At 46.2% G+C, this 12572-nt stretch overlaps 1 protein-coding gene across 1 annotated transcript; it reads right to left on the bottom strand.

Annotated features, from left to right (window-relative positions):
• Positions 1–9645: 9645 nt before the first annotated feature.
• On the bottom strand, positions 9646–12042 carry naa20 (N-alpha-acetyltransferase 20, NatB catalytic subunit). Its single transcript, XM_023807568.2, has 6 exons — positions 11913–12042; positions 11464–11488; positions 11208–11298; positions 10765–10900; positions 10330–10475; positions 9646–10071 (listed from the first exon to the last, which is right to left on the bottom strand). The coding sequence occupies exons 1-6, from the start codon at positions 11963–11965 to the stop codon at positions 9986–9988; spliced, it is 537 nt and encodes a 178-aa protein (XP_023663336.1). The 5' UTR covers positions 11966–12042; the 3' UTR covers positions 9646–9985.
• Between the last annotated feature and the right edge of the window lie 530 nt (positions 12043–12572).

The following is a 12572-nucleotide window of genomic DNA, read 5'->3' as shown; positions in this document are numbered from 1 at the left end:
GGGTGGGACTCACACAGGGAGGGGTTGGGGACAGACACACACACACAGGGAGGGGTTGGGGACAGACACACACACACAGGGAGGGGTTGGGGGGAGACACACACATACACACTCTGGGAGGGAGGGGTGGGACTCACACAGGGAGGGGTTGGGGACAGACACACAGGGAGGGGTTGGGGACAGACACACACACACAGGGAGGGGTTGGGGGGAGACACACACATACAGGGAGGGGTTGGGGACAGACACACACACACAGGGAGGGGTTGGGGACAGACACACACACACAGGGAGGGGTTGGGGGGAGACACACACATACTTGGGCATGTTTTTCAGACTGTGGGGGGACCCCACACTGACTTGGGAAGAACATGCAAACTCCGCACAGCACCCTGGCCAAGGTTCAAACCCTGGTCCCCGAAGGTGTGAGGTCAGAGTGCTACCACTGCACCACTGCACCACCAAGACACTCATGCTTTCCTACTTTAGGCTTAAAAAATCCAGGTAGACATCATGCGATAAGAAATTTCATTGTTATTGCGTTTCGTCATAAAATTCCCTTTCACAACAGGCAGGCCAAGGCTGGGTTTGAACCCATGACCTTCTGATCACAAGCACAGACACTTAGCCCACTAAGCCACACAAGCCAGTACAGACACGCAACAACTCGTTCTCCTAGTTTATCTGAAATGGCACCGGTGCATAACTAATGGTGAGGAAGGAACATCCAGGCAAAATCAAAATAAACAAGGGTGGTGGCTTGGTAGGGTAGTGGTTAGCAACAATGTCTCACACTCCCGGGACCAGGGTTCAAGTCTCTCTCCCATGCCAATTAGGAAAGGGCCTCAATCTTAATATAATAATTATAAAGGGCCTCAATGACAGCAGCATTATAATAACTTACGACTTAAATTATAACTTAACCTAAATTATAATAACGTACAACCCTTAACCCCATCTTTTCCTCTAAAATCACAGGCAGGCCAAAGTTGGGCTTGAACCCATGACCTCCAGATCACAAGCACAGACACTTAGCCCACTAAGACATACAAGCCAGTACAGACACTCAACAACTCGGGTCTCCTAGTTTACCTGAAACGGCACCGGTGCATAACTAATGGTGAGGAAAGGACATCCAGGCGAAATCAAAATAAAGGAAAGGCAGGCCAACGCTGGGCTTGAACCCATGACCTTCTGACCACAAGCACAGACACTTAGCCCACTAAGCCACACAAGCCAGTACAGATACTCAACAACTTCGTCTCCTAGTTTATCTGAAACGGCACCGGTGACTAACTAATGGTGAGGAAGGAACATCCAGGCAAAATCAAAACAAAGGAGGGCAGTGGCTTGGTAGGGTAGTGGTTAGCAATGGTGCCTCACACTCCTAGGACCAGGGTTCAACTGGATGGTGGTGTACTTTTTCCTAACTGCATATTTGGGTGGGGGATGAGGGGGGCTGAGGGTGGTGGTCATCTGTCTTGGCCTCCACATGTTGTTGGGGTGGTGGTTGTGCATGATGGCATGGGGGGGAAGCTTGAACCCTGGTCCTAGAGGTGTGAGGCAGTGTTGCTAACCACTACCCTACCAAGCCACCCACCACCCTCCTTTATTTTGATTTAAAATCAAACTAATTTCAGCACTGCCCTTCAGTCTGGCAGCTGTCGTGCTTGCAGGGCCTCAACATGCTAATTAGTCCTTGAGCGATAATAATTAGGAGGATTGGTTCCAAAATGCACTTGTTTGATGAAAATAGCAGCACACCCGGCCTGAACAAAGAATGTAGGGGTGTAATCAGCTCCTTGCCCAAACACTCAAGGTGGGGGGGCTGGGGGGCAGCCTGAGGCATGGATTTCTCAGTTGGCCCGTCTTTGAGAACGCGTGATTAGAATGACCTCACTGATCTGTCCCTCTTCAGATTTCGGTTTTGAAAGATCAGTGCCGATGGTTTAAACATGTGCCAAGAGATTTTATTTTATTATTTTAAGTTTCCAATTATTGAATCACAAGTATTTCTGTCCTTGGTTGAGGACTGATCTGGAACAAATCCGTGACTACATCCGGCCGAATCATTTCACCAGCTGAGGTAAGAATATAATCAACATTCATCCATTTGTTTCGGCTTTTCTGTTTCATATTGCTTTGTTTACAGCGATATATGGGAATGTTTCACACTTTTTTGTATAAAGAGTAATGCCCTTTCTTCAGAAGGATGAGTTTCAATTAACAAAACTAACTATGCAGCTGGTACAGCTAGCCTAATGAAACGATGTGTGAAAACCAATTACAATAAATTTAATGTTGACTGTCGTTTTTCTGTTTTTTTTTTGTGTAGTAAAAACAGCAAACAGGCTCAACTGATTTAGAAAAAAATACAATGGAAAGCATTTGGTAAATTTTATAAATACTGTAAGACTGTAGGAGGCTGCTACACTATGCGTTCTTTACTGCACTGCATCTATTGCACGACTATTCAGACCTTCCTCATAACTGTATGCAAAGACCTGCACTAATGTTGTGAGATGAAGACCCCTGAACCACTGCCTGCCTGGAATATGCACATATTTTCTTTTTTTTTATAACCGTATGAGACCTTTGGGTCCTTCCACAAAGGACAGTTATGGTGTGTGTGACCCTATCTGTCCATCTACTAGACAGAAGCAGAGAACAAGCAACAAGCAACAAGAGAGAAGACCCACTGCCACAGCATACGGTGTATGTCCAGGAACATGACCTCTGACTGCAGCGAACTGCAGGGACCTACATAAAAGTTCTGGGCCCCCACTTTCAGTTTGCTAGATGTAAGGACCCCTTCATCACCCTGGATCAGAATAGGTGGACTTGATCGATGATAATTACCGAAATATGTGACCTTGGGTACACAAACGCACACACCTACACAGCAATGTAGTTAAAAGATACATAGACCTGAAAACCGATACCATTTACAAGAGGACGACGACAAAGGGTAACTAACCACAAATGGATTTTTAAAGCCACAGTTTAAGAGGCGTCTCTCATAAAACTAAAATATACGCATGTATTTTAAACAAACCATCTTCTGCAAATTGCATCCGAGCAACCAGACGAGCCGAGCCAGTAAAGCTTTACAGAGTTAGGTAGGAGGTGGCGGCCGCCCGCGATTGGCTGACCGCATGCCGGAGTTTCACCTGCTACACAAAAGCAGTAAACATTCCCAGCGCACTTGTCTGAAGGCCCATCTGGCGTCTCACATTAAAATGAGCCATTTCGCGAAAGGAGCAGGAAGAGCAAAGGGCAGATCGCATCACAGGCCAATAAAAGAAAACCGTAGGTACGCGTGACATTTCGGCCTGACAAATTTTCTATCAATTGTCAAACAACATTTTATTTTACAAGAATGGCACGGTTTGTGCAAAATGACGTCCAATACCGACATATCGTTTGCTCAGAATTGATGGCGCGGGCACAAAAAAAAAATATGGGAAATGCGCCACGGTGTCAAGCAAGCCAACAAACAAACGTGTGCCAGACCACAAACAAGGCCGTTCCAACCAAAACGTGCTACCGTATAGAAAACGTACCGTAAGGGGACCGTGATTTGCGGATCGCCGACAGAAAAAGAAAAAAAAAACCAAAACACCAGCTTGCAGTACTTGGCAGAACAGTGCCCTCTTGTGGACGTACAAGACAACTTCACCCCCTTTGCAAGTGAGTTTTGTTTTTATTTGTAAGCTTTTCCTTTCAAGTCTCATTAAAGGACATGCTCAATTCAGTCCTTCAAAACAATATGAATATGCAATGTCACATGACATGGAAGGGCCCATAGGTGTCATCACCCTCCTTTTTGTCCTCCGTTATTGTTCTACAGGGCAGGATTTACTTTGATGGCGCAATTTGTCGGCCTGCCAAAGACGTCCGCCGGACAGCACATCTGCATCTTAGGGTCGCGCATCTTTCTTCACCGTTTATCCATTTGCATTTTTGTTTTGATGCGGGCCGCTGATTACGCCATCGTCCGCGTGTGACCTCGTGTTTTGCAGGAGACCATGTTGCACGGTAAAAGACCGAATATTCAGTGTCAAATAAATAAGCATAAAGAAACAAATGGGACGGTAATCTCTCTGGGAGACGTTTCCCTCCGCAGCCGGGCATTAGCATCATACTGCAGACTGCAGCTATAATTAATATTAGTCACTTACTGCAAAAGCGGATATTTCCCTACCAGTAATCTCTAATTAAAAGGCCCCTCTGCTTGCTGGAGAACGGTGGTATTTGTCCAGCCGCAGCACCTGGCTCGAGACGCCCGCCACGCCAGCTGCTGCCTGCACACCCACCTGACCCTTGGAGGGCGGCCCCGGGGGTGTACCGATGCCAAAGCCGCCCAGACGGGCACACAGGCGAGCACGTGGCTGCTCTGGGGGCAGATGTCAGGGAGAGGGCACAGGCCCCCCCCCCCCCCCGATGGTTCTGGTGGGGGATGAGTAGAAGTACTGGGGGATAAAACTAAATTCAGAAAACCTGCACAGATGAGCCATGACTTTTTTTTTTTTTTTACCGTAACAATAAAAAGACAGAATATGTAAGGAGAGGGAGAGAGAGAGAGCAGCGATTGGGCGGGCGAGCTCTGTGAGTGAGGAGGGGGGGGGAGGCACCCCAAGGCCCCTGGCGCTAATGAAGATAATTACCAGAGTAATTACATTACCATCTCGGTGGGAATGGATGAAAAACAAGTGGTTGGATTTACGGGATTTCGCTGTACAAGGATTTTCCCCGCGAGGATATTTTTCTCCGAGCTAATCATGAATAAGCTGGTCCACAGCGCATCAGGATTCATCTCCCTAACAGAGTTAGAGCTGCCGCCGCGCACCCCCCCTGCCCCCAGCAACCCCCCCGTAATTCTATTTGTGCCGTATATATCCACAGATGCGATCTCGTGTTTGTACAGGGTAATTAGCCAAGGAAGTGCCCTCAGCGCCTCGGCGACGGAGACTCATTACAGGGCACCGCGGCCCGCGCCTGGTGCCCTGCTGACGGGAAGCGGGAGGGGCCAAAAAGAACCACAGAGAAAGCCCCACCCACTGACAGAAATCACAGTAGCCTGAATCTGGGGGGAGGGGGTTGTGGTGGCTCTCGGGATACTCTGATCCACACTCAAATCCTATCCAGCGTTCCCCTAACCCCAAACCATGGGGGGGGGGGGGGGGGAGGTTTGAAACCTGCCAGGACACTGAGGAGGGTGGGATCCAATCCCCTGTGCTTGTAATCGGCGGTCTTGAAGAGGAAGGACACAAACAGGCCACTCCCTGGTCTCACCGCCATGGACAGATGCACACCTGCAGCGGCAAACACCTTTTCCGTTTGTATTAGCAACGACGAACAAATACCCTTGAAATGAATAAAATCAATTAATATAAATATACACTCACCTAAAGGATTATTAGGAACACCTGTTCAATTTCTCATTAATGCAATTATTGAATCAACCAATCACATGGCAGTTGCTTCAATGCATTTAGGGGTGTGGTCCTGGTCAAGACAATCTCCTGAACTCCAAACTGAATGTCAGAATGGGAAAGAAAGGTGATTTAAGCAATTTTGAGCGTGGCATGGTTGTTGGTGCCAGACGGGCCGGTCTGAGTATTTCATGATCTGCTCAGTTACTGGGATTTTCACGCACAACCAGGTTTTACAAAGAATGGTGTGCAAAGGGAAAAACATCCAGTATGCGGCAGTCCTGTGGGCGAAAATGCCTTGTTGATGCTAGAGGTCAGAGGAGAATGGGCCGACTGATTCAAGCTGATAGAAGAGCAACTTTGACTGAAATAACCACTCGTTACAACCGAGGTATGCAGCAAAGCATTTGTGAAGCCACAACACGCACAACCTTGAGGCGGATGGGCTACAACAGCAGAAGACCCCACCGGGTACCACTCATCTCCTCTACAAATAGGAAAAAGAGGCTACAATTTGCACGAGCTCACCAAAATTGGACAGTTGAAGACTGGAAAAATGTTGCCTGGTCTGATGAATCTCGATTTCTGTTGAGACATTCAAATGGTAGAGTCAGAATTTGGCATAAACAGAATGAGAACATGGATCCATCATGCCTTGTTATCACTGTGCAGGCTGGTGGTGGTGGTGTAATGGTGTGGGGGATGTTTTCTTGGAACACTTTAGGCCCCTTAGTGCCAATTGGGCATCGTTTAAATGCCACGGCCTACCTGAGCATTGTTTCTGACCATGTCCATCCCTTTATGACCACCATGTACCCATCCTCTGATGGCTACTTCCAGCAGGATAATGCACCATGTCACAAAGCTCAAATCATTTCAAATTGGTTTCTTGAACATGACAATGAGTTCACGGTACTAAAATGGCCCCCACAGTCACCAGATCTCAACCCAATAGAGCATCTTTGGGATGTGGTGGAACGGGAGCTTTGTGCATCCCACAAATCTCCATCAACTGCAAGATGCTATCCTATCAATATGGGCCAACATTTCTAAAGAATGCTTTCAGCACCTTGTTGAATCAATGCCACATAGAATTAAGGTAGTTCTGAAGGCGAAAGGGGGTCAAACACCGTATTAGTATGGTGTTCCTAATAATCCTTTAGGTGAGTGTATATTGGGTGTCCAAATATAACTGGGTGGCCGGTTTTCTGACATCAGCACATATACAGTTTGCAGCAACACGCTACAGATGGGGTATTTTCACATACAATATAGGGACAAAAGGATCAGGACACCAGCTTCTCCATCTCACTCTGAATCAAAGGATATTAATATGAAGCTGACTGACCCTGAGTTGCTATAATAGCCTGTACTCTTCTGGGAAGGCCTTCCATTAGATGCTGGAACATTGCTGGTGGGATCTGCTGCCATTCAGGTTGGGTGTTGATGCTTGTGTGGCCCCCACCTGGCAGCGGAACTTGCTCCCAGATGATTCCACTTCACTTGCCGTTGACCAAGGCAGATCTAGCAGGACAGACATGTGGGGAACCGGCTTGCTGGAAAGATGTGCATTGGTGTCCAGTGACGGTGCTGGGCTGACATACCTCTCCTGTATGACCCCCCCCCCCCCCCCCCATTCTGCTGCTATTGATGCTGGAGGTCGCATGGCTGTGTGCTGTGTGCACTGGTGACCAGTATGTCACCAGTGAGTGTGGCTTATGCGGCCCATTCCTGTAATTACCATGGGTGGCCCAATACTTTTGCCCATACGTGCCAGGAGGTCTCACACAAAGAGATTCTGTCCCTCCATTTTTCCATTGCACATCATCTGCCTTTATAAATACAATGCTATGATGATTGTGAGCTAACCTCACAAACCCGCACTTCAGTTCCCCGAACATGCAAGTTAATCTCTTGAAACTTTCTCACTGGAGCATACAGGAGAGAAGCCAGCCCTGCGCCCGGGGGCCTGGTTTGGCTGAGTATTACCCAGGCAGGCCGGCTCAGGCAGGGAGGGGCAGGACACACCCGTGCCGAGAGGCACTGCCGCCCCTCTCCTCCCCTCCGCGCTCTGTCACGTCGAGTGTCGCACTCATACATTACGTGCTCACTCACGACAGCCTGCGACTCGCTTCCATATTTCCAAACAGCTGTGACACATGAGGGGGGGCGGGAGAGCCCCGGCAGGCGGCCAAGCGCGGACTCTCCCCCTCCCGGCCCCCGGCCCTCACAACCACCTCCCCCGATACTGAAAGCAGTGAAGACGGATAAACGTGCTATGGCAGTCACACACCGCGTAACGACGTTTCAGTCCGCAATGGACCGCACAAACAACGCCAGTCCCCTAAGATCACACCAGATCGGAAAAATTCAAATTACCTAGTGACGCTGTAGTGCGATGAATTACTCAAATGTTTGTGGTGATGCTGGTGTAAACAAACCTACTGCACTGCTAGTCAAACAACAGTATAGCACATACAATTATGTACCAGTACGTAACTGATAACTACGTTACTGGCTTATGCATTTACTATACTGTACTTTTTAAATCATTAGATTGTACACTTCATATATATATATATATATATATATATATATATTTTTTTTTTTTTAAGTATTGCAGCCTAGGTGCGTAGTAGGCTGAGCGTTTTCTCAGAACGTATTCCTATCGTTAAGCGACGCAGAATTGTATAGTATTTTGATCATGTGATTGCTACCCATATGGCTGGCAATACTACTAATAGATATTATATAAATCAAAATGGAGATACGGAGGTGAATACTCAAAATAAAATTTTGAAAATCCACTGATGTTAGGACATTATACATCTCGCCACATCCACACTGAACTGACGAGGGCATTAAATGAACAATGAATTGTAGACCATAGATTACCTGCAGTATTAACGGATCAACTGACTGAACATTAGCTGTGAAAATAGAAAGTGTTTATTTACATACAGCTTTCAGCAGGTGACATGCCTCTGCAGTATACTGAAGGAACTAGTGAAGGCACAGGGCCGGACAGCCGCCTTAGCCTGGGCACGACAAGCGCTCAGATAATACATTTTTAATGATTGTCTGTATTTTAAGTCATAAAACATCTCAGCACGCAGAGGATCCTCTCCTGAAGTTCAAACATCTCCCGCTCTGCTCTCTCTCCGTCACACAAATCCTCAGTGCAAACACAAAGCCCGCACTGTGACACGTTCTCCATCCTGAGAGGCGGGCGGGCCTGGCAGCTCCCCTGCGTAACCCCCCCCCCGCGCAGGCTGCCGCTCAAATGTCACTCCACGCTTCCCGAAAAAAAAAAAAAAAAAAACAAGAATGTCACAGTTGCCTGGGAACAATATGTTCAGTTGGTGCAAGACTTGGCTTAATTTTAGGCCACATCTGCCATATGTGCAAAGACCAGCGCTGCCAGCTTCAGCTCTGCCGGGGGGGGGGGGGAGGGGGGAGCTGTCCTCTTAACCCCCCCCCCACCAACTCAGCTAAAAACATCAGGTACTGACTCACCGCTGCTGTAGAACTTGTCATGGAGATGCAAACATAAAGGAGAACTGTATCCTGCCTTGTCTGCGTGATACACAGAGTATTTACACCCAGAGTTTTGCTAACTGTTAACATTGTATACAATCACCTGTCTGCTTGCTGGGGTGTATTACAAATAAAGAACTTATACGACACACCCCAAATATACACCTGCACCATTATTCAAAGACATCGAGCAATTAAAAAAGGCCTTTCACCAAAATGTTAAATGTATTTAAACTGATCACCCTTTATTTTATTATAGAAATGTAATCATTTCCTTCCTGCCCCATGTCTAGGGAAAGAGGCTTAGGGAAGACGTTATATTCTGCACATTAAAAACTAAACATGAAAGGGTATAAAACAGCACGTCATAGGACAGCTAAGCAAAGTCAGCATTTCTCTGAACTACTCAGCCATTCAATTGTGGAAAGAATTTTAAGATTTTGCCGCCATCTAGCGTCCACTAGATGTATAACACCAAAATGTTAAAGGATAATTGCAGCGCAAGTAAAATTCGACTTTACCAATGTCGTCTTCAGCGTTTCTTAAAGCGATTGTTCGTAACAATTTTCCAAAGCTATAATTAAAATCAGTAAGACGTAGATTTGCCAAATATAGCAAATGGTTTTACTAATAAAAAAGTGCAGTAAACATGGCAATAAAAATGAAAGCAGAATCATTGTATATGAATTTTATTCCCTCCCCCCAGCATATCTGTAGTACAAGTGAAAAAAATAAAAATAAAAATATGTATAGCTGTGACTCTCTAGCAGTAACTAAATGTTCCTAATACATACAGCTGTCCAGCCTGTAAGCCTAACCCCATGACGAGCCTGGGACCGTATTAAAATGTGCCAAAGTAAACCATTTTTCACATTGCAGATTTTATATCTTCCCATGATCAAAATAAATAAGTTAAAAACTAAACACTGGGGTCTGTCAGAGAATATTCCTTTTTGGGGCATATTTACAGTATGTTTGCACGGGCTTAACCGAAAGAGAGTCACAGCGCCTGGTTATTCTATGTCTTCGGGTCTGACCGGGTGCGGCAGGGGAACGATGGACTTCTTTTCCGTGTCTCTTGACAGTGCCTTCCTCATATCTGCGGAGACAAACCAGCGATGAACACAACAGACGGACCCGGCTCACGCGGAAAACGACGCGGCGATTGCTACAGTCAGGCGGACGCAATCCGCCAGGTCGGGCCAAAGCTACCGATTCAGATCAAGCCATACACTCACACAAACAGACAACAGGATAGGCAGCGGGAACTATAGAAACGGTAGTCATGGAGATGCTACCAGGAGGCAGCGTTATGCTGAGCTAGGGAAAGTGGGTGTGTGGCGGTAAAGAAGCTCACCATACGCATCCTCATCGGGCTCCCCGCTGCTGGCAGAATAGTATTCAATGACAGTCCTATAGACACTGTAGCCCAGCTGTTTATACATGTTCACCGCCACTTGGTTGGAGACCCGGACGAACAAATCCACAAAGAAGCCTCCTTTCCTGAAAGACGGGCAACCGACAAAGACATCATTAAGGCCAGCACAAGAGGAGTGGGTTCTGTGGTGACAGAAGACAGCAACTTCCTAGCTCAATGGGCCTCTAGCATCTTTTACCAAGAGTTTTGAGGCAAACTGATCCCCTAAAATGAAAGACATTGTCTAAATGGATGAAGCGTAAAATTACAAATCATTTTGGACAAAATCGTCAACCAAAAAGCTGAAGAACAATGCAGGACAAACACTGGAGAATTAGGAGGCCACGTTCGGCATGAACGTCGACCACGCCACACCTCTCTGAGATCTCCTCCAGCAGCTCCATCAGCTTAGCAGCCAGTCCAAGGCGCCGGAACTCAGGGGCCACAGACAGCGCGGTCACATGTCCGTGCCACTCCTCCCGAGCCACCGAGCCCTCGGCCTTGCCCATGACTGAGCGGGGAACACACAGCATTTAAGAGCAGGGACTTTTCAAATGGCACAGTTCAAGAAACACATAGTGGATTCAAAAAGGGGTCCAAATTTAATGACAGTTCTCAGGTAAACAATCCAAACTGATTACGCATTTATGCAGGTAAATAAGCAGTGAGACCATATCCTTTTCATTTGGAAAAAACACCCAGCAATTAGTGTCATAATCAGTTACGACTATACCAAAATACCCTTAGTAAACAAAAAAACTCCTGAACTTTGCATATTTCACTCAAGCAACAAGTACATTTCCTCACACAACACTTACTGTAGCCCATTAATTCACCTCCCGGTGCCTCAGCCACAATAAAGTACTCCGGCCAGTGAGCAAGGTACTGTAGGTAGAACGGGATGCCATACTAGGTGGCGACTGTAAAGGAGTCAAACGTTTATCAACGCCGTTTCTTCCAAGGCTGTTGTCAATGTGTGCGGGACTTTATTCAGATACACGGGACCAGGCAAAGTACCTGTCCGAAGAGCAAATCACGCGTGGAAACGTAAGTTTCACTACATTGAAAGGATACAGTTTCCGTCAGTGGGTCCAGATTACTGCCAAATACAAAAAAAAAAAATGCACGAATAAACACATTAATTTCCTGTCATTTTGATCCCTATTAAATGGCACCACAGAAATAGCTTTTCGCACCATAAATCCCAAACATACATAGAAAGGTCAACGCCGGCAACTCATGCATCACCATTAACTTTGCAGAAAAAAAAGTTAAATTACGTAACAAACAATATATAATAGAATCTCATTTGATATGAAGGCACACGTAACAGACTAGTTAACGCAATAAAAGACGTGCACTTACATGAAGACAGAACTCAACACGGATTAGAGCAAACGTTCATTTAGCTTTTTAGCTAAACTGCCGGTGGACAAGCAATGTCCCTAGCTGACTCTCGTTCCTGAAACGCCAGCAGCTAGCGACAACTGAATCACAGAAACAAACAAAAAAGCTGTACTCACATATTGTTAAATTTGAACAAATCGTCGCAAGTGAATGCTCGGAGAGTAGTCATTTTTACCCCGCGTTACCACGCAGGAAGAGAATATCGTGACCTTTTACCTTTGAACCCGACTTCCGGTTACGCGGTGGTCAAACGATCGCGTGCCCCGCAGTTTCCGGTCTTTTCAATTATAGCTATAATGTGCTTTTTTTTTAAACTGTCGTCTCAGAATAAGTATCGTAATGTTTGTCGCTAGCCAAGCGTAACGAGGCATAATAGAAATGTATTTTTGTTTGCGTAAAAAAAACCGGCTCAGTAGCAAAACAGTGTGAAAGCACTTCAGAAGTTTAACAGGGGGTGGCGCATTTGTTAATACTGTATTTGGATTATCAAAAAGAGGTCTTGAATTACTCATAGTTTGGAAGTCATTCAGTGAGTATAGCGCGACACACATAGAGGCAGTTAAGAGATACCGTTTAGTCTTACTGCCTCTCTGGACAGTAAGAGATAACCACAAAGCAAAACCCCGTACAGGATAAGCAGTTGGACGATGGATAAATATTATGATCAGCCTTCTCAATATAGGAATGTAATACTGACCTCTAGTGGTCATGTGTATACAACCCATTCTGTTGTATATAAATTAGGTCATTCAAGCTCGTTTGTTAGCAATATATTG

This window comes from Paramormyrops kingsleyae, chromosome 14 (genome assembly GCF_048594095.1).
Source record: "Paramormyrops kingsleyae isolate MSU_618 chromosome 14, PKINGS_0.4, whole genome shotgun sequence".
In the NCBI taxonomy this organism is placed as follows: Eukaryota; Metazoa; Chordata; class Actinopteri; order Osteoglossiformes; family Mormyridae; genus Paramormyrops; species Paramormyrops kingsleyae.
The sequence above is the reverse complement of the archived record's forward strand: the minus strand, read 5'-3'. Positions and strand labels throughout refer to the sequence as shown.